This window comes from Artemia sp. Qi Xiang Cuo, chromosome 17 (genome assembly GCF_049724085.1).
Source record: "Artemia sp. Qi Xiang Cuo chromosome 17, ASM4972408v1, whole genome shotgun sequence".
NCBI classification, from domain to species: domain Eukaryota; kingdom Metazoa; phylum Arthropoda; class Branchiopoda; order Anostraca; family Artemiidae; genus Artemia; species Artemia sp. Qi Xiang Cuo.
The window spans coordinates 32112130-32135189 of NC_142810.1; the positions used below are offsets into that span (position 1 = coordinate 32112130).

The 23060-nt window shown below is 37.5% G+C and overlaps 1 protein-coding gene across 2 annotated transcripts in view; it reads right to left on the bottom strand.

Moving 5' to 3' along the window:
- Window positions 1-23060, bottom strand: part of dtn (transmembrane protein 132C dtn) — a 258507-nt gene that overhangs the window by 94870 nt on the left and 140577 nt on the right. For both annotated transcript variants that reach the window (XM_089103044.1, XM_089103045.1), the window contains exon 8: window positions 20297-20493. In XM_089103044.1, coding sequence (XP_088959170.1) covers window positions 20297-20493 — 197 coding nt within the window. The remainder of the gene's footprint in view (window positions 1-20296; window positions 20494-23060) is intronic.

Here is a 23060-nt window from a genome sequence, read left to right on the forward strand (position 1 = left end):
CGAGAAACCGTCGCTGGCTTTTTCAATGTGAAATTGAAAATGTATTGACTTGACCGAGCCCACGTTCATCGGACCATTAGCTGGTTTGGGGCAGGGACACCAGACACTTACGGTTTTCTAAGTCAAAGAAAGGAAAATAAAACCAAAGGAAGGTTAGAAAAGGATGACAAAGGCCCAGATAGCTCAGTGCAGCCGCAGTTTGGCACAAATTTGGTATCTAGACCAGAGGATTTGCTGCCACCAAGGCTAAACGGTAAAAGGAAGATTTCTTTTTCTTGGAGGAGGGGGAACATTTTACTCGGTCAATGATAGTATACATGCAACAGAGCGAGGGGTGAAACTCTTTACCCTTGTCATTTCAAAATAGATCAAACGCTTAGACAAGGATCTAAAGCTTCTCCTAAGGGTATTGAGGATTAGCCTTTCCTTGTGAATAGGCTGAGGGCTATTCACATGACAGGAAAAACAAACACGAAAGGGATGTTCTACCCTGAACATCCCCCAAAAGTCAAGTAATGAAAACTGCACTATCAGATTCAGCGCATCAGAAAACCCTACTATAGGGGTTTCAACCATCCATCTGCAAAAATGTGGAATTTCTTTTTTTTTTTGCCAGAAGAAAAAATCACGAATGCGTGTTTTTTTTTCAGGAGTGATTGTATCTAGCCGATGGTATTAGAAGATCGGAAGATTGGTCATTCGAACGGAAATTAGAAGTTCTAGTGCCCTTTATAAGTGACCAAAAGACTTCCGCGGGAGAATTTTCCGGGCGTGAACTTTCCAGGGGAAATTTTACGCGGGTGGAATTTCCCAGCATTTCTATACGAAATCCTCACTATTTTGTCTTACTTTTTCTTCTGCGACTCAATTTGATATATGGAGATGTTCCGAGAGAATTTTCCGGGGTAAATTTCTAGCGGGGCTGGAACTGTGAGGGGGAATTTTTCCGACTGAGGGGAGTACGCGGGAGAAACTCTCATTGGGGGAATGTTCCGCGGTAGAAACTTTCCATTGGGGGTGGGGGATTTCCAGGAAAAAGGTTCCATGAAGGGAGATTTCCAGCATGATTTGAAAGAAGATCATAAATTAAATATAAAACAAGTCTCTTTTTTAATGAAAGCAGGATAAAGAGAATTTTTAGGCGCCATTGTCCGCAGGAAATTGTCTGGGGGGATTTTAAGCAGAGGAACTTTTCATGGATGAATTTTAAGTGGAGGGTGGAGGTTTTCCAAAGAGGGAGGGGGGGAGGTTTCTCAGCATTATTTGAAAAATGATAAAAAACTACTAAAAAAAAGTTTTTCAACTGAAAGTAAGAAGCAACATTAAACTTAAAACGCACAGAAATTATTCCTTATATGAAGTGGACTGCCCCCTCTTCAATGCCTCGTTTCGCTAAAGTTTGACTTTTTGTTCTAATTCTTTAGAAGAACTCCTGAAACACAAGGCCCGTTTAGTTAGAATAAGAAGCTTATTAAAGTACTAAAAAACTTAAGCGTAATGAGCGAGGGATTGAGGAGGGGGAAGTCCCCCTTATGTACGGAATAATTTCTGTTCATCTTAAATTTTAGTATTGCTCCTTACTTTCAGTTGAAAAAACTTATTTATATTTAATAATGCATCTAAACCAGTATTAAATTGAAAAATTGATACTGGCTGGCTTGGTAAAATCGTGTTTAAAACTGCGTAGCATGGTCAAACTTTGCACAGTGCTGTTCAGTAAACAAATTGCGTAAGAGTTATAAAAAGGACCTTAGAAATCTTAAGGTCACGAAGTGGAGGCAGTAAACTTATTTATGATGGCTTGGGTAACCTGAAGCATAGAACTTGTCTGAAGGAGGAAAAAGTCATATGGTAATTAGTGCTCTTTTTAAGCATTCTCATGCTCCAAGTGATAGGCCTACTCCGTTGGAGATAGTTCAAATTTGAAATGAAATGAAAACAGTTGTTCAGGAAACCCTAATCATACCTGAACAAATTACTGCTTTCGTGTTGTTAAAAGAGAATGTAGTCGATCGTCTTTCAGCATTGCATCGTGTTTGTTGAACGGCCCACTAGCAACAACAATAAGCATTTAAACTGCAACTGCACAACCATCCTGCAGTAAAACTCTTAGCATTCCTGAAGAGTATCAAATCATAGGCAGCGCAACAGCGCTGCCTAAGTAAAGAGCGATGTGGGCACAACGTTTTTTTTTGGTTTTAGGACAGGGAACTTCGTATCAAAGGAGTTATCGTAGAAACTTCGAAAAGGGTTCATAGTCAAAAGTGATTGGACGGCAGCTAATACCCCCTCCCAAACCCACCATTTCGCCAAACACATCCAATCAAAATTTTAAGATAGCCATTTTGTTCAACGTAGTTGAAAGGTCCGGAAATTATGTCTTTGAGGATGACACCCCAACCCCCTGAGACCTCAGGGCAATGTTTGTAAGTTATGCCCTGGGGGCATATAAGGTTTATGTAGAAAGGGTGATCGTATAAATTTCGAAGGATGCTCATTGGATTCGTCATAGAAAGTTCTAGTGCCCTTTAGAAGATTCACAGTTATCGGAGGGTAGATACCCCCCCCACACGTCGTATTTTACCCGAAATTCATCTGAGATAAATTTTTAGATGACCATCTGTTGTCGTAGAAACTTCGAAGAAGGCTTATTTGCTTGGAAATTGAAGGGGCTACTGCCCCTTTTAATAGTTGGAAATGATTGGAGGACAACAACCCTCTTCCCGCACCCCCCATTTCCCTTAAACACGTCCGATCAAAATTTTTAAGATAGCCATTTTGTTCAGCGTAGTTAGAAGGTCCGGAAAGTATGTCTTTGAAGATGACAACCCCCCCCCCCTCCCACATCCCTCAGGGCAAGGGTTCTATTAATATTCTCAAGGTATTAATATATTATATTAATATCATGGCACAGACAAATTCGGGGAACCCTCCCAAGGCTGAGTTTTCCATAGGAGGGGGGATTTTCATAGAAGGCGATTTTCCCTCGGGACTAAGTTTTCCGAGGAAAATTTTTCTAGGTACTAGTTTAGTTGGGAACAAGTTTTTCTCAGAGGGCGACTTTTCAGGGAGTTTTCCAGGGATAGATTTTATGGTGGAATTTTCTACAGTAATTTTTTCAATGGTGAGTTTTTTTTTATTTATAGCTCACCTCTGCCGCTCCAAGTCCAGCAACAAGTAAATACATAGATTCCTCCCGAAGAAGTCCGGTAATTTAAAATATAAAGAAAACAGTAGACTACCATTTGATTGGGAGCATGCAATAGTTTCTTATAGTTGAAGTTTTGACTGAATGGTATAATACAGCTCTAAATTATAGTTTAAGTCTTATCAAAGTTCAGAAATTGGGGAACTACAAAGACAAGAATTATTTTTAACTTTTACATCTGAAACAAGTAATAATTACACTTTTATCCGACAAGACTTATTCATGATTTAAGGGACGATCAACCTTGATAGAAAAAGCTTTTGAAGCAAATTATTAGGAGCTTTCTAGCGTAGGAGGGTGATGCAATCGAGGCCGACACTCCAAGAAAGATCAGTCAGGAAATAAATTTATTGAAAAAGAAGTTGATCGCCTTAATGCCTTTCCTCTTAAAGATGAAGTCGGGAAGACAGTGTTGGATGGGTATAAACAACCCCTTTGTTTTAAATGTATTTACACACTCCATTAAACCACCACACCCTATTTCGATCTTCAACAAGTACACTTTAAGGGAAAGGGAATCATTAATAGAGTCTGTTTTTTTTTTTTTTTTTTTTTTTTTTTTTTTTTTTTTTTGCTACACAGGCTGTTGTGACTAGTAGGCTAAAGTGATTTGGATGGATCTTTAAGTTTTCCTTCATGGCATTGATAAAAGAGGGATACATGAGATAAAAGAGGGAGATCCGCGGATACCCATTCATCACCAGGTGGCAACGAGACATAAAACCGTCAAGGACATTCTTCTTAGAACCAAATCCAATCAAAATCCTCTCTAATTTTGAAAGACAGAAATCTATTGTAATATTCCAGAATATAAAGCTTGATCTACACTACATGCTGATCCTCAAGACAGCCTAGAGCAGACCATTTCTATCAGAATCAACACTATCGACCAATTAAAAGGTTATTTGGTATAAGATACTTTTAAAGTGTTTCATTCGAGAAACCGTCGCTGGCTTTTTCAATGTGAAATTGAAAATGTATTGACTTGACCGAGCCCACGTTCATCGGACCATTAGCTGGTTTGGGGCAGGGACACCAGACACTTACGGTTTTCTAAGTCAAAGAAAGGAAAATAAAACCAAAGGAAGGTTAGAAAAGGATGACAAAGGCCCAGATAGCTCAGTGCAGCCGCAGTTTGGCACAAATTTGGTATCTAGACCAGAGGATTTGCTGCCACCAAGGCTAAACGGTAAAAGGAAGATTTCTTTTTCTTGGAGGAGGGGGAACATTTTACTCGGTCAATGATAGTATACATGCAACAGAGCGAGGGGTGAAACTCTTTACCCTTGTCATTTCAAAATAGATCAAACGCTTAGACAAGGATCTAAAGCTTCTCCTAAGGGTATTGAGGATTAGCCTTTCCTTGTGAATAGGCTGAGGGCTATTCACATGACAGGAAAAACAAACACGAAAGGGAGGAAAAAATGAAAAGACACAAGGGCAATTCTACTTTGATTTTACTTGGAAGGAATAAGTGAGGCCGTATTCAAAAGTATATTTCTGCTCTTGACTTAAAATAAGATTTATTAATAAAAAAAAAAACAAAAAAAAACATCAAACACCAAATACCTGTCTCCCCCACAAAACCATATGACCGAGAATACAGGGGAGAATACAAACAAGACCGGAAAAAAAGAGACAACAGCAAAAAATGGAGAAAAATAAAACACCCTCTAACACACTAATAAGGAAAATATCGATCAGCCATCACCTGACTATTCGCCGAAAACCAAGTCGGAGCAAAGAGCCTTGCTCAATCGACAAAATAACACACAATTCCCACTCTGGTAACCAAGGGGTAATTTTCCATGGGTTAATTTTTCGTGGGGTGATTTCTATAAAGGGCGTAGGCGGATTTCCCGGTACTATTTGAAAAATGATCAAAAACTAAATAAAAAAACAAAGTTTTAAACTGACAGCAAGGAATGATATTAAATTTAAAACGAACAAAAATTATTCCGTATATGAGGGGGGAGTGCCCCCTCCCCAATACCTCGCTCTTTACGCTAAAGTTTGACTTTTCGTCTCAATTCCTTAAGAATGACTCCTGAAACACAAAGATCGTTTAATTAGAATAAGAAGCTTCTTAAGTATTAAAAAACTTTAGCGTGAAGAACGAGGGATCGAGAAGGGGGGAGTCCCCTTCACGTACGGAATAACTTTTTTTCGATTTAGGTTTTAATGTTGCTCCTTACTTTCAGTTGAAAAAAATTGTTTTTGGCATTAAGCATCTTAGAAGTCATCCTAGGGCTACCATCTACGAAATTAAAAAAAAAACAAGTTAATTTTCAGACTTTAACGATCGGAAAATCTGACGAAAAGCTGAATAAATATGGTGCTTTTGGCCAAAGGAAAAGCCAAGTTCAATATGTCAGAAAACATTAGCCAATAGCTTCTGGGTGCAGGAATAGGTTTGAAAAAATTAATGTTAAGAAGACTAAATTCCTAAGGCTAGGAATAAGTGAAGATAAAGAGGTGTTGTTGAGTAATGAGAAGATCGATCAAGTAGACAACTTCAGTTACCTAGGTAGTGTTATTAGTAAAGACAGTAGGTGTAGTGAAAATGTTAAAAGTAGAATAGCCAAGGCCCAGGATGTTTTTTCAACAGTTGAAAAAAGTTTGGAAGAACAGGAAGATACGTCTGTGAACCAAGATTAGAATATTGGAAGCTACAGTGATGACAGTGACCAAGTATGGTTCTGAAGTATGGGCGCTCCTAAGACGGAGGAAGATTTGCTAGGTATTTTCCAGAGAAACTGCCTACGGATTGTTTTGGGTACCCCACTGACTGAACATATCTCAAACAGTAGGCTCTACGAAAAATGTGGTTCGATCCCGCTTTCCAGGGCTAAAATGAGGGAAAGTCTGAAATGGCTAGGGCACGTTCTGCGGATGAATGATGATAGATGGCCAATGATTGTCCTTTTCGGCCAACCATCTAGGGCCAAATGAAAAGTAGGTCGTCCCTGGTTGGGGTAGGAGGATATAGCAAGGACAAATTTATAGGAAATGGGAACTTCCTGGTAGAGTGTAAAGAGGGAGGCTTTGAATATATTGGGAAGAAGGAGAAGAAGCTTGGTGATGCAGTGAGTTGTTAGCAGTAGCAGTAATAACAGCTTCTAGCTTTGCTTCAGAGAGGGATGTTTCCACAAAATTCCAAAAAGACTGCTTGCTTTATTTGCAGTCATCATCAGCATAGTATCAAATTACAATGCCTTTTTTTCTTCATTTACTTGCAAAATAACAAAAAAATGACGCATAAAAAAAAGACCAACTTGGAGTGATATTACGAAAAACGATAGGTAGTAATGTTTGTAAAAACCCACCACTTCTTCTGTGATTTCTTCTCACACCGTATATATGAGTTGAACTTTTTCTTGTCAAAGTTTCTTTGGCCTTTGTTTGCTCTTCTTCAAGTTCCTTTGATGTAGACTCTGGCATTGCTTAGGCTACGCCTATTTCAGTGAATCCTTTATTTTTAATGAGCAACTAAGCTTTTACTAAGATCATCGTTTCTTTTTCTCGAGAAGATTCTCTTCAAGCTCTCGTAGTTTAACTTTTTCGCAGGCTAACATCTTCTATCTTCTCCTTCTTAAGTATCTCCTCTTCTGCTAGTTGTTTCTCATGCTATTCTTTTGTTTGCTTCACTTTCAATACCTCTAGATATACCTAATAGCCCACGAGTTAGTTGAAGTAACTTGTTTGTAATCGGTTGCAATGACGTCCGTTTTTTTTTTTTTTTGCATATTTAGTCAATCGCAAACAATCATTCTGGCGTTAATCATCTTAGATCACATGGAGTCTTTGTACTCGGTAAGCACTCTTGCCGACTTCGAAAACGCTTTTTAAACATCGATACTGCCATTTGAAAGACTGAGGCAACATTTTAATACCTTGGCGACAACTAGATATTTTACTTCACCAGACGGCACTTTCGTTCCAAAAAAAAAATTGTTCCAAAACTGGTCGATTAAAGTAATTTCATAAGCGGGAAAGGATTCATCGTCGAACTTTAAAATCCCCCACCGATCCTGAAATTTGTCAACAGGAGATTTAAAGGGCATAAACGTGGTGATCTCCGAAAAATCATTTACAATTCAAATTTAAAGACATTTTGAGGATAATTAATAGGTTTTTTTTTTTGCTTTTCTTCATTTTCTTCATAAGTCTTCAAAATAGCATACAAATTTTCGTATATTTTTTTTTTTTTAAAGGTCTATTTTTAGACAGAAAATAGTAAATACGAAGTTTCTTGGTAAATGACCAAAACAGGAGCCTTAAACAGAGTAGGATAGAGAAGAGTGTTAACACTCGTGACAGTCTCATTCGACTAAAACCTACGATGAATTTATGCTAGTAACCTTAAGGGTCTTGAAGTTATTTCACCCTAATATTACTTTCTTCTGGGACGAGTAAAACCCTTCCAGCTACACATCAAGGTGTATTCTAATAGACTCATTCCTCCGAAGCAGACGATAATAAAAAGTAGCAATTGAAAACCTACTGCGAAAATTCTAGTTAAATTAAAAGCTATAATCCATGTCCCAAAGCTCAGCAGACTCCAAAGATCGGTCCAATCTAGTTCCGGCATCTTACTTGGTTTTGTAGATACTTGGAATGTCCTAGACTTTCAAAAGTAAATTATTGTCTCCTCTTTTCAATTGCTGAACAATTTGGAATTGCACTACTACCAACTCGCTGCAGCACCAAGCCACCTGAGGCCAACACAGCTATGCATGCTTCACCTCCATCCCATTGTACTAAAAGCCTTACCCTTTATACCCTCCAAAGATGTTCCAATTTTTATTAAATCTTTCCTTATGACTTCTTCCAATCTTGTTCAGAGACGACCTGCTTTTCATTTGGCAATAGATAGGTGGGCAAAAAGAGCCATCTTTGGCAATTTTTCATCCTTCATCGGCAGAACGCGTCGCAGCCATCTAAACCTTTCTCTCATTGCACCCCTAGAAAGCGGAATAGAACCACACTTCTTTACATCTTATTGTTTGAAGAAAGGTCAGTCAGACAGGTCCCCAAAAGAAATCGTTGACAATTCCTCTGGAAACATACAACAAATCATCCACTCTCTTTTGCAGTAGTCACGTTTCAAAGCCGTACTTGACTACTGTCATCAGAGCAGCTTCTAATATAATTCTTCTTCTTCTATTTAACAGCAGGCGGGCTTTTCAGTGATACTACTTAGCCATTTTCCTTTTGCGTCACTCTGTGGGCTACAGAGCTACTGGCTTGATTGCCTCATGATTATTAGATATTTTCAGATATCTTTCAGTGGATCTTTCGACTCTCAGAGTTCAATTATGAGAAGATAGATCTCGATTTCATTGCTCCATGTGCAGGTATAGCTGGCTAGGCTCTTGGCTAATACTGCGATTTTATGGTGTTTAAGGCATTTAAATAGTTTACAAAGCAAGGTATGTTGTGCAGACCTCAGTATATTACATTCGAATAGGCAATGGTCAACTGTTTCATTATTCATATTGCAATGCCTGCAAAGAGGGGACAGGGGAATAGAACCACTTGAATTAGAAAACTTATACGAGAATGCAATAAAATTTAATCCATTTGTTCCAGAACGAATTCTATGATAAATTTTAGAAAGATACTTATTGGGAAAGGGGCACAGGATAGGATTAATCTTATTAAAATTAATATCTAATAGCCTCCATCGGTAAATATCTCTAATTGGGATTGGTCTCCCACTTGGCTGGTCAATATTTATAGAATTTTTTGCTATTTCATCAACCTGATGATTACCACTTATGCCAGAGTGGCTAGGAATATACTGAAAATAAGTTTTTATGCCACTTCAAGCAAGATTATTTATGATACTGAGACAATGATAAGTGTCAATGTACAACTTATACTGAGGAGCTGAGGCCAGCAACTCAAGGCTTGATAAAGAGTTAGAGTATACAATAATATTATTTGAATTTTCTATCAAAGGTTGGTGTTCCTTAAGGTGTTCTAATGCCATGATTATGGCATTTAACTCAGCAGACATTATAGATAAGTTATTATATAATCTCTCTCCCATTGAAATTTTCAGGTGAGGAAGGAAGCACCACTTGCTACCTTCTCGTTCATTTTTGACCCATCAAAAAATATTTGGAAATGGTTTTTATAAGTAATTGTATTAAGTTCAGCAAATTTTTTCTGGACAAAAGCAATGGGGGTTAAATATTTATTCCACTTTGAGAAATCAGTATTTATTATGGGACTTGACCAATTGCATGGAGATGATTGAGGGAAAGAGAATAGAATAGACGGTATCGCCATGGGGAACTTCTTCTGCATACTCGCATAGTCATCTGCGACCTCGCTATGTATGGCGGGATTTTTCTATCAACTCGGTTGAGTGTGTGAACAATTAAATACCGTTCCCTTTAGAGATTTTGTCAGTAGAAAGCTACGTATTTCCCTTATTTATGTTAATCCACCTTCCATAAGCAGAAACTTGGTGCTTGTGGGTTTCCAAAGACCAAATATGAGACGCATTATATCATTTTGTGTTGTTTCAATTTTTTGCATCTGGGTCTTTGCACATGCACCATATACGATGAGCTCATAGTTAATATGGGGTCTTATATGTGATTTATAAAACTGGAGTAAGGTTTTCTCCTTACAGCCCCAGGGTGTGGAAAGAAGTCTTTTTAGTATATTTGTTTTTCTATAGCATTTTTTATTGTGTTTGACATGTGGATGTGGAAATTAAGTTTTAGGTCAGGCATGAGACCTAGGTAATTAATATGATTATCTTCTGGAATAGTTGTTTTATTTAGAGTTAGTTTTGCATTAACATGGTTACACTTTTGGTGAAATTGGATTATTTTTGACTTGGTAGGTGCAATGGGTAAATCTGAATGTTGAGAGAATTTTTCAAATTGGAAAAGTGACTTGCAGATTTGACTGTGCTATCTCAAAGGTGTTGCCAGATGACCATAGCACCAGATTGTCAGCATATTGTAGATTCGTGTGGGGTAGGTTCATGTCCCAGAGATATAGGGCAAACAGGAGGCAACTGAGGACTGCTCCCTGAGATAGGCCTTTGGTTATTGTCTTTTGGGGTGAAGAGGCTGAACCAACACAAACAATGAAACTTCACACTTCTATGAAGGATTTTATAAAAGATACTAGCTTGGGGGGTAGTCCAAGGTTTGCAAGTTTATTTAAAAGGATTTGGTGGTTGAAATTGTCATATGCCCCTTCAAAATCTAGGAAAGCTGCAACTAGGACATTATTATTTGAGAATGATTCATTTATCGCATTTGTTAGCAAAATGAAAGCATCTGTTGAGGAGTGGTGTTTCCTGAATCCAGTTTGAGTGTGAGGGATCATATTATTTTTTTCAACAAACCAGAGGAGTCTGTGATAGATCACTTTCTCCATTATTTTCCCTATCACAGGAGTAATCATTATGGGCCTATAGGACTCAGGGTTATCTTTGGGTTTATTTTTCTTTAGGATTGGTAGGAGGGACGAACATTTCCATATATTGGGGAACATAGAAGATGCCCAAGGGTGATTATAACAGTTTAGCAGTTCCTGTTTGTAATGAAGGGTTGAGATTCTTTATCCATATAGGGTGTATATTGTCATAGCTGCCGCTAGTTTTGGTCCTAATATGATGTATTGCATTATTCATTTCCTGGATTGAAAATTGACTAGTTATATACTCGGAACCTGCGCGTGGTTGGTAACTTGAGTTCATAGGAATTGGGGACATTTTGCTTTGATTATGTGATGTTAACTTATTAACAAAAAGAGTTGCAAATAGCTTAGCTTTTTCATTATCATTGTCATAATGGGTATTATTATGTATAAGCTCATACTGGAATGGGTTGGGGGAAATCTTTTTCCCACAGATGTGGCTTATGACTTTATGTATAATTGGCTCATGTGTTTCTCTGGAGAGATTATTTGCAAAATTATTCCAGTAATTATATTTAGCATCTATTATAGTCCTTTTTAGATTAGATTCTGCTTGTAATTTTTTTAAATATGTAGTAGGTGATGGTTTTTTTTATGAATTCTTTCCTAGCTGCCTTTTTTATTCTCCATTTATTTTGGCACTCATTTGTCCACCATGCTTTAGGAACGCGTTTAGGGAAGGTTTTCTTGGGGGTTGTCCTAGGGAGAGCATGATTAGCTGTATTTACTAGTAAAGATGTCAAGACTTCAGCAAGTGTGTCAACTGTTGTCTTTGAAATGCATGAATTTTGGGGGAAACTTGTAATTTCATCTTTTAGCATATTTTGGAACATAGACCAATTTGCTTTAGTGTTGATATATGTGGAGGTATGTGATAGAGTTTCAGCAGGTTCATTTAGGGAGCAAACTATAGCAAAGTGGTCAGTACATAGACTATCAATTTTATTTATATAAAGTTTATTCAAAATATTTAATGACACAATTTGTAGGTCAATTGTGGAGAATCTGCCACTTTTGGGGTTGAAATAAGTATTCAGGTTTGGAGGGGTAGCAACAGCTAATTCATTATTATTTGAAGTCATATACTCAATCAACTTACCAGCTTTATTTGCTGGTTTATTCCCCCACAAAAGGCTGTGGGCATTGAAGTCTCCACAAATAATTACATTTTTTAACATATTAGAATTATTTATATAATTAAAGAAATCCATGGCATCTGTAGTTTGGCCATTAGGGTTATGAAAACTTATTATGTAGGTTTTTATATTATTCAGCCAAACACTGATACCAATTACATCAACATCATTAGCAAAATCTGGAAAATTGATGCCACAGAATTTTATATTATTTTTAACTAACAGAGCTACACCACCTCCTTTTCTCTCTGATGATCTATCCTTTCTCAGGATAGTATATCCTAGAAACTTAATTTGTTGATTTTGGGTTAAATGAGTTTCCTGGTGGCAAGCAATATTAATGGAATTATTATTCATAAAAAATATTAGTTCATTTAGCTTATTTTATGTGAGTGATCTCACGTTCCACTGGAGTATTAATATGTGTTGTGTTATTGATTTATTTTTCACATCACTATGTATCAATGTTCAGTTTTGTTATAAGTAAAGCAAGATCTTTTTTTGCTTGAATGAGCATATCATCGGGGATGTAGATTTTTGCCAATTCTGCAATGATTTTTGTTTTCTGTAGTTGATGTATGTTCATGCCCTGAACTGCATTACAGTTTAGAATGAATAAGCATATATTTGAGGATTGCATGTTAGGTTGAGCAACCTGTTTATCGGTTAAGGGATTAATTCCTGGTAGTGTTTCTGGTTTGTTTCTTCTTGGGAGGGGGGGGGGGCAAGGCTGACCTCATCTCACCGGACAAGGAGGTTTGTTAACTTGGTGATTCCTTCTGATAGGGATCTGAGCTAGGGGGCTTAGAAGATGGTGTTTTATACGGGGTACTTGATGCTTTGGGGGCGTTTGACTTGGGGGTTTTGGTTGGTTTCATTACGGGCTTTATTTGGTATTGTTGGGCATCATTTGCTTCCATTGCTGCAAAGGGGTATGGGATAGCCTTCTCTGTTGCTATTTTGAGCGTTAGAGCTCTTTTCTTATATGCAGGGCATAGTTATTTATTTGTAGATTCATGTGGGCCTTTGCAATTGATGCATGTAGGCTGATTGTTGTTGCAAGTTGTCAACTCTTTAGGATGGTATGCTTTACAATTACTGCACTCTAGGAGAATTTCATTGCATTTGTTTGTTGTGTGTCCCAGTTTGAGACACTTCTGACACTGGATGGGCTTAGGTTTGTGATTTGCCCAAATAGGAATAACTTTTCTGGGATATTAATTTTTTCCTTCAGTGTGAATAAGAAGGATCTACTTGTTTTTAGGCCATTAGAGTTAGGTTTGCCAAGTTGGGTAACATCATCAACTGGGATTATGTTGCCAGCCCTATCTGAGAGCCCTTCTTTTAACTCCTGAATGGATATATTTGGGAGAACATTATAAACTACTATTTTTGTTGGTGATTGTTTTGGGTTCCATTTAGATGCATTAATTGGGGTATTCAGAAGGGATTTTAGGTTAATTATTGTGTTTGCTGATTTCTGATCTTGGACAGCTATTAGCAGAGATCCATAACGGAGAATATTAAGGGAGAACATTGATTTTATCAATTTGAAAATTGCAACTCTTATTGCAGTAATCTTTTTTATTTCAAAGGGGGTAATAGGAGTAATTTAAAGGGAAATTCCTAAGTTTTGGGAGGGAGGATCTTGGGCAGGGAGAGGGGAAATGCTTTTGATTGGGGAGATTTTTTCCTTTTTTTAGAGCTTCTAGAAAGGATCTCTTGAAACCCATTATCATCATTTATAATGACATTAGCCCCTACACTGATCAGTGTACTATTCTCAGAATTGGAGCTATCCTTTGAACTTTGAGATAGTGAGCTTGACCAGCCAAAATGGGTATCAGTTTCACTGGTATTTGGGGTGGGATCTGGGGGGAATTTTTTTTGGAGTACTTCTAATCATTGCCTATTGGAAAAAGCTTTAAACTAAAACAAGAAGGAATAATACAAAGATAACAAACCGTCTGCACTCTACTATGGGGAAAAGAAACACCACAGTATAGCCCTGAGGATGATATGAGCAGGATTGGTTCAGAACAACTGCTGATTAAATGAGATAATATTTCACAAGAAAATTTATTTTAAATTTCTTAAAATGTTGCTGCTGTTGTTGATGTTAAGTCGCCGACTTTTCTTCCTATTCTTCCAAAAATTTTCAACTGTGAAAAAACACCCTGGGCCTTGGCTATTCTACGTTTAACATCTTCAATGATGACTTTTAATATCATCAGCCATCTTTACTAATAATACTACCTAGGTAAACAAAGCAACCAACTTCCTCGACCTTCTCATTCCCAATATCACCTCTTTAGCTTCACTTATTCCCAGTTTTAGTGACTAAGTCTTCTTGACATTAGTTTCGAAATCTATTCTTGAACCCTGAACTCTAAAAACCTCCATAAAATCCTTCATTTTGCTAATATTCTCATCTAAGACACTCAAAACATCACCATAATATAAGCCTAGTATAGTTTTACTTTCCCAATTGATTCCATGCTCTCCCAGTCTTGGATGTGTTCCTTAGGACAGAGTCCATCAACACGTAAATGGGGACAAAATTCATCCCTGCTTATCTCCTGATTCAATACGAAACCCGCTACTAACCGTATTTCCTACCTTAATCGCAGCAATGTTACTCTGGTATATAGAACTAATCATTTTAATGTATTTATACGGTATACCACAAAAGGATAGGGCCTTCCATAAGCTAATTCTATCGACTGAATCAAACGCTTGCTCGTAATCCATAAACCTGGAAACTAAAAGAGTCTGATGTCTTTGACACATTTCACTCGTTAATTCAAAAGTGAAAATTTGGTCAACACATCCTCTCCCTTCCTAAAGACACACTGTTCTTCTCTTATAACTTCATCTACAGCATCTCTAAGCCTAAAAAGTATCGTCATACTAAGTAATCCGCTTCCAACAGAAACTGAGCTAATGCCTCTATATTTACCGTACTCACTTTTATCACCTTTCTTAGGGGTTTGATTAAATTAAATCTCAGCCTTAGAGGCTAAATCTCACCTTACAGGGGTTTAATTAAAATTATCCTAAAATTACTAAGCACTTCTCCTTTTTCAGAATCATATTCATAATCTTCAGTATTTTATCTCTAACTGCACAACCATTATCTTTAAGAAACTTATTTACCACACTGTTAGCACCTTGGGCGTTATTATTTTCTAATCCCTTTAGTACTGCCTCCAGAATCATGTAATGCCTAAGAAATCCTGAATGATGGTTGCCCCTTTACGGGCAACTTGATAAAGAAAATGCCCTAGCCCGTATTAAGCATAAAAGAGATTTTTTTCAATTATACTAAGAAGCATAATACTAAATGCTTATGTTTTTCTATTCCATTGAGAGGATACTGCCCATCATGTCCCTCCAACAAAATGATATCTGTGATTCTTGCTAAGTGATTTCTATTCATTAACCCCTAACTTAGTCCAAAGTTTAAACTTATGGATCCAGATATATTGAAACGACCCCTATCGTGTCTAACTGTCTACACCGAAAATACTCAACAGTACAAGGCGGCCAAGATAAAAGAGGTCCAATTTGAATACAGACTTAAAAATAAACCATTAATATTCCACAATTGTATTTAAAAGTAGTAAATAGAGAATATTATAAACAACAACATGAGCATTCAATAGTTCACAGAAGGGTGTTGGAACTGAACTGTTCACCATGAACTTGTACACACAAATTATATGGACACCGAGTACTTGAAACTTCTCACCAAACACCTAATTTTACGTTAGTTGACTAATGGCAAGTATTTGGAAAATTCACTTGCAACATTTCCATTTTGTATTTTCTATTTTGTCAACAAATATTATTTCTCTCAGAAAGGATCATTATGGTTGCAGACACGACTCCAAATAAACTGACAGAAGTTTCGGAAACATATTGAGACGAGTTAGTTTGTGTATTAGAATTGGATATTATTAACCATCAAAACAGTAAGCTTTTTCAGTGAATTTTAATCCCTGCGAAGTTTGTTAGATTTATCAATATCTGGCAAAGGATTACAGACCTGAATAAAATTATTACTCAGCATTCCGACAAGTGAAAGATAATCCTATGGTAATAATTATCAAATAATTTTGACTTATTAGTTAATCATTTTCGTAAATATGCAAGCAGAAGAGGGGAGGTAATCTGTAGCATGCGCCGTCGTACCTGCCAGGAGTGTGTCTCCCTTAAACTGCGGGGAGTAGATAGCAGGAGTCTACGCTTCCCTCGCTTATTGTCGTTTCAGTCAGCGGTGAGCATTTTCAGTGCGAAACGACACGGATGAGATGCAATGAGTGCGGGAGCGGGTAAACTGAAGTACTGTGATTGCCCGATTCTGAATTTCGCTCAGCGAAGTAATGTGAAGGCGGAAATTAGTAAAGAGACGATTATAACTACGGCAATGAAACTGTACGACAAAGATTTGATTACGCAAACGCACAAGTTTTTGCTTGAGAATGTGGAAGATGACGTAATGAAGGAAAGGTGCGCCGCAATAGCTCCTAGGACTATGATGGACGATATATGTGAGGCTTTGAAAACTGTAGAGTCACGAGGTAATTTCAATATTAAATTCACAATCCTGGACTTAAAAGAGGTGCCTACTATCCTGTTTGATTATTACGCATCTTTGGTGTGTAAATAGACTTGACCGAATGTTGCGAAAAGTTGAACTCATGTATTGACAGGGCTGGTCATCTGTTTGACAGTAAAGAATGGCCTACTCTTCGTGAGGCAAACCCTGTATCTATAGTGATTAAAAAGCCCCCTAAATTACCCTAGATTCTTTATTTATATTGCCTCGCAATGCATCCGGTTCTCAGTCATTGGTGAATACTATTCAAGCTGGTATGCCCAAAGCAGCAGTCTCGGTGCGCAAAAAGGACTACCTAGCAGTTGCCAGAAATTTGCGGTTGTCCATGACCGATTCCGACCTCAAAGCAGCCAACCCCGCAATTTTCAATGTAAACCAAATCGGAAATGGCCCATCATTTAAAATTAGTTTTACTGATAAGATGTCCCTGGATACAGCGTTGAAAAACGGACTCATAGTCGGTTATTAGTTGCTGAGGCTCAGTCCTTTTGTCAGCCGACCGAAATGTTGTTGCCGATGTCAGTCACTAAAACACCTTGCAAAAGATAGTAACAAACCGGTGAAATGTGCCGTATGCAGCGAAGGGCATATCGCATCAAAGGATAGGGCCTACACCATGCACCTCTGGAAATGTGAAATGCGTGCACTGTGGGGGGAAGCACCCGTCATTTAGTTTACAGTGTAGAGTTATCTGAGACGCGACAAGTTCAAAAGCTCAATGAGAGTTATTTCCATTTACTCAATTAATATATACGAACGTGCTTCCCATAAGTTACAATTCCTGTATGACGGGATCCATAAGCATAACGTCTTATGCTTCCAGGAACATTTTCCTACAGAACAGAATATGAATATGTTTGAACGTAGTCCAGACAAACAATATTTTTTCCATCCTGCTATTCGGAAAAGCTCAGCTGGACGAACTTCGGATGGGATTGGACTCGTAATTAATCGAGAGCTAAATTCATCCCTTATTGAATCATTTGATTACTTTTTAGCAGTTAAAGCTGAAGCAGCTCCGATAACCAACATTGTGACTGTTTACTTACCCATGACTTATAAAAAACCAGGCTTCAGAAATAAAGTTCAATGACACCTGCCCTCGCCTTGGCCGACTACTAGCTCGACTGTGAAATGAAAAAGTGGTAATCTGCGGTAACTTTAATGGCTCACGAGACGACGATACGCGGTTCACTACATTATTTACCTGTTTGCCTACAGGCATGTGACTTGTACCAAAAGATAATAGTTTTACCTTCATCCATAATACCTCTGGTACAACTTGTGATACAGGCCGTTTTTTCTGCAACTCTACGGCCAGTGATAGACTGAGTAAAGTTGATATGGAATGCGTTTATAGTGACTATCTTGGCATTAGTCTCCGATAAAGTCGGGCTTCCCCCAAACAGGTTGGAAAGTTGCAATGGTACACTCGTGATGATTGGGGTAAAGCTGATCCTGTGTTATATAGAACGGTTCTAGTTTCTGTGCTTTCAAAATTAAGATCCCGTTTCAGCTACTTGAACACGGTTGTTCTGAAGACCGAACTGGACTTAATATTTTTACTGAGGAATTAATTAGTAGTATGAAAGTAGCACAGAATTACGCTGTACCTGTTTCGAGAGTTCGTCTTGGCACGCGAAAGTCGGGATGGTCAAACCCACAAGTAAAAGCAGCGAAAAATGGTGCCAAACACTGCTATCGGGAATGAAATTCGCAAGGTCGACCTAGATCCGGGACGCTGTTCCGGCTGTTTCGCGAGTCTAAAAAGCAATATAGTCAAATAGTTAATGAGCTGCAAATACGAATGCGGAAATATTATCAAAAACTCTGTCAGATTCACCCGAAAAGCTGTGGCGACTGTTAAAGTCACAGAAGCGAAGTACTGATGGTGATGTGAAAACATCCAGTGAGGAGTGGGAAAATCACTACCGGAGTGTGTATGAATCCGTGAACATAACCTCCTTGAATACGGAATATGAAAAAAGACTTCAAGCCTCACTACAGATTTTCTATAATCACCGTAATTTAATCAATGTTAGCGCTGGTCAAATTATAGCTGTTGTTGTGAAATTGAAAAAAGGGAAAGCAATGGGACTTGATAAAATTAAAAGTGAGCACCTTAAGTTAGGTTCAAAGCTTCCTTTTGAGTTGATTGCATTCTTTTTTTTTATGTGTCTGAACACTGGTATGGTCCCACAGAATTTCTATTTTGGAAAAACAACTAACATACAGAAACAAGGGGGTGACAAAAGTATATGTTCCTCGTTTCGCCCCATAACAGTTTCTTCAGTTCATGGTAAGGTTTTCGAAAGGATTCTGCTGCCGCATCTAGTCCGGTCTTGTGTTACGGGTTTTAAGCAGTTTGGTTTTAAGGCTCGTCATGGTTGTGTAACGGCACATAGTGTAATGAAAAAGATTTTCAGGCGAGTAACCGAGTCAAAGACAACTCTGTCTTTGACATGTGCAGTGTTAATAAAGCTGCAGCATTTGATTTAGTTTTGCACCCACAGTTTCTTCTGACTATTCTAGAGAGAGGGTTGATCCCAGCATAGTTACGGTCCGGCGATTTTGGTATAATAATAGTGTTATTCGAGTTTGTACCGGTATAATGGAACGTGAAGGAAGATCTGTACCTATTCTTATAGAAGAAATACACCTCAAGAAAGGAGTCAGACAAGAATCAGCAATTAGTTCGGTTTTATTTAATGCGGTAATTTACAGCACTACTAAGCATTTCCATGGTAGCTACTTTCTTGATGGTGTAGATTTGATTTTCTTCGCTGTCGCTTTTAAAAAAAAAATCTTGAGCTGCTGTTTAACCGTTACAAAGATTTTGGCCTCCATGTTAATGTCTCTAAGACGGAATTTGTAGTATTTAACGGTACAGATAGCGCGAGAACTCTTCTTTCGGTTTGGGATTGCCCTGCTGTCGTTCGATCAGAGATAATTAAGTATCTCGGAATTCAGTACGGATCCAACATTAGGATGCTGCGCGACCTGGTTTCATCCTCGGCATATCGAGGCATCTGCACCGGGTACGCAAAAGCGGCAGTTCTGAGAAATACTGTGAGCGAAAGGATTCTGGTGAGACTTTTTACGCAATGGTAACACCGCATTTTCTTTACATTTCCCCTTTATTTGATCTGCTTACACCGTCCGAAAAACGACAACTTCGTACTAAATGCTGCAAAATATCTGTTAGGAATCGTGCCCTGGACGTCCAATACCTCCTTATGACGAAGGTTCAGAATTACTGATCCTACCGCAAAATGCGAAGAAATTGAAAGCCCTGCTCGTGCCAATACCCTGCCGCACCTGTATTTTTCTCCGCTGACACGGCTTATGTATGATTTTGCTTAAATTTTGAGTGTGTAATGTAATTGTGTGAGGTGTTCTCTTTTTTTTCTTATGCTGATTATTTACTCCGCTACCTTTCTTATGTTCTGTAGTGGGCATAAATAAAATATTATTATTACTTCGATATATCCTTTGAAGGATTGAATGGTCATATGGTTATTCATAATATTCTGCGTTTACTATTTATAAATAAAAATTAAGATATATTAATGATTTACTTTTCTCAAAGTATTTTTCTACTCTATTCCCACCGGGTCTCTTTTACCTTAGCCACCCAGTAATATAAATGGCCCATTTACCCAAACTGGTTTTCCGTTTGATTTTCAATCAAACAGTCCCGTCGCAGTCGGAAAGAAGCCGTATTTACAGACTTCAAACTCATAAAAATACTTCAGAGCCCTCTTTCAGGATTTTTGCATTGCATACTGGCTAATACATAGCATAGTCTTACAAAACGTAAATCACACCGAGTTATAATTAGTACTATTAATTTTTTTTTTTTTGTAAATAATTTTTTTTTACCTGAAATGAGGAACTCTCCAGCCTGGAATCATCCCAAGAATAGGATCGTCTAGTTCAACATGGACAGGAAGCTCAGGAAACCAAACAATCATTGACAATAGGCTAGTCTTGGCGTCATACTTTATTTGTACAGAAGCATTTGAACTTCCACGTATTTCACCACCATCCACGTATACAGACGTGCAAGAAGGAGACACCTTTGAAAAATAGATAGTCAAACTGTACTTTACTCTTTAAGCAATAATAAAATGCTCAAGAGGTATAAAATAAATAATGTAAAGCACTCCTAAATTTCTTACACGTTCGGTCAAATATACGAAATATATTATTTTTTTTCTTCGTTGAAGCAATTTAAATATAATCTCTTTTTACCTCTGAGCCTTAAAATTACTTTTAAGGACTAAGCATTTCAGATGATCATTCTAGGCAAAAAATAAATTGTAGAAAAATCAGTTGAAACCACTGCTGGAATAAATGACTCGGAAAAAAACAAAACAAGTATGATTCGTGATGAAAGGATTAAAAAATAATATAGCCTCAGGTTCTGATAGTGTGGTAAAAGAGAGTTTTTGAAATATGCTGGTTGTGAAGTTAGAGATAAATTACTGCAGATTATGAATAGGATCTCCGAAAAAGGGCAAATAACCTAGAGATTTTAGGAAACCCTTAATTAAGCCCCTTTATAAGAGATGTGATAAGAACGAGTGTAGCAATTCGACAGTTGAAATTATACCTTGACTTCTGTAAGAAGCAAATTACTTAGTATGATGATATTTTTTAGACTTAGAGATGCTGAGGAAAAAGTTTTAAAGAAGAACAGTGTGCGGTTTTAGAAAGGGGTGAGTATGCGTCGACCGTACCTTCACTCTTAGATCAATAACTGAGAAAGCGCCTGAATTATCACATCCCTATAGTTGTCAGTTTTATAGATTATGAACAAGCGTTTGATTCAGCTGATTCAGCTTCACTTACCTGGGCAGTATTATTAGTGAAGGTGTTTAATGCGGTCAAGATGTAAAATGTAGAATAGCCAAGATCCAGAGTGTTTTTCACAGCTTCCAAAAAGTTTGGAAGAATAGGAAAATAAGTCTGCAAACCAAATTAGAGTAGTGGAAGCTACAGCGATGACGGTGGTCAAGTATGGCTCTGAAACGTGGGCGCTTCAGGAGACGGAGGGAAATTTGTTCGATGTTTTCCAAAGGATTTGTGTAGTAGAGATAGTTTTGGGTACCTAGTTGACTGATCGTATTTCAAACAGTAAGCTGTGCAAAAATTGGGGTTCTCTCCCACTTTCCAAGTCTATAATGATAGAAAGATTACAATGCATAGGTCATGTTTTGCGAATGACGGATGAGAGATTGCCAAAGATCATCCTTCTCGGTCGCCATCTAGGGCCAAACGAAAGCAGGTTGTCCCCGAATGGTGCGGGAGGAGGTCTTAAGATAGGATTTAACGTAAGTTAGCCTCAGGCAGATTGATGCTGCAGTGAATTGTTAGTAGTGGTAGGTTGCCACCAAAGGTGGCAACCATGCCGAAAAATTGGAATGAAACCTACTTAGAGGACAATAATGTAGACTTTTTTCGAGTTTGGCGCAAGACAGTGCAACAGGGAAGCATAAGGATAGTATTTATTTTATTGCATCACGGGCTTGTCATGCTGATGGGCCAACAGACAATATACATAATAAGAATGATAATGATAAATAACTCAGAAATCTCAAATATATTGTTTAACAATGAACAAAAAAGATACAGAATAATGGTAAAAAAAAAAGAAATATAAAAATAAAGATAAAGATAGATAAAAATAGAAAGAATGATAAACTTTATTTCTAACAAAATAAAAACAATAGTGTCACACAAGGATTTCAGCAAAAACAAAAGGATTTTAATAGTATAATATATTTACCGTCTGTATGAAATTCTGGAAAAACTTATAGAAATTAAAAGTTGGCATTACGAAAGGAATATTAAAAAAGAACTAAGTTTAAGCATAAAAGAAAATGAAAAAAATTTAAACAGTACAAAATAGACTCTCAAAAATACAAACTAATATTTTACCTTGTATGTATTAAATGAAAAAATCGACCCTTCCAAATTACAAACTCCTTTCAGTTTCTGTAAAAATCTCTAGACAAGGTGCTATTGCACCGAAGTCGTTGGAAGATTTAAACAATCAAAACCCCAAAAGCATTTAATTGGCCAACGCATTTTGAAGAAATCATAAGTTGAAACTACTATGCAATACTAGCCATTGGACGGCTGCAGTTTATAGTATTGCCATCTGTTAAGCTCATTTATGGTGTTTCAGCAACACGTTAAAGATACCAAATAGATGTCACCTTAGCAGGATAGAACTTGATTTTGTTGTTGTTTTTTTTTTTTTTTTTTTTTTTTGAAGATAAATGAATGACTGACTTAGTAGTCGAATTTATAAGCCACGTAAAACAAAAACAATGGGAAATGGCAAAAAAATAGCCTTCTGGTTCATACTATACTGCACCCATCATCGCAAAAAAATTGGGTAATACTAAGACAGAATAGCTTTTTGTAGAGTCGCATTCCTGTTATTCAAACCCGCACAGGTTTCATGCTTGGCTCTTTAGCCCAAATTAGATTCTGATAATCTAGTTTGTTTAATTTGATTCTAGGGAACTGTTTTAGGCTCTGGCCAGCTACCCTTCCCCAATTTTTTAGCATAAATTTTTCTATGGAAAGAATAATTTTGGCTTAGAGTCTATTCCTCCTGGACGAAAGATCTTGG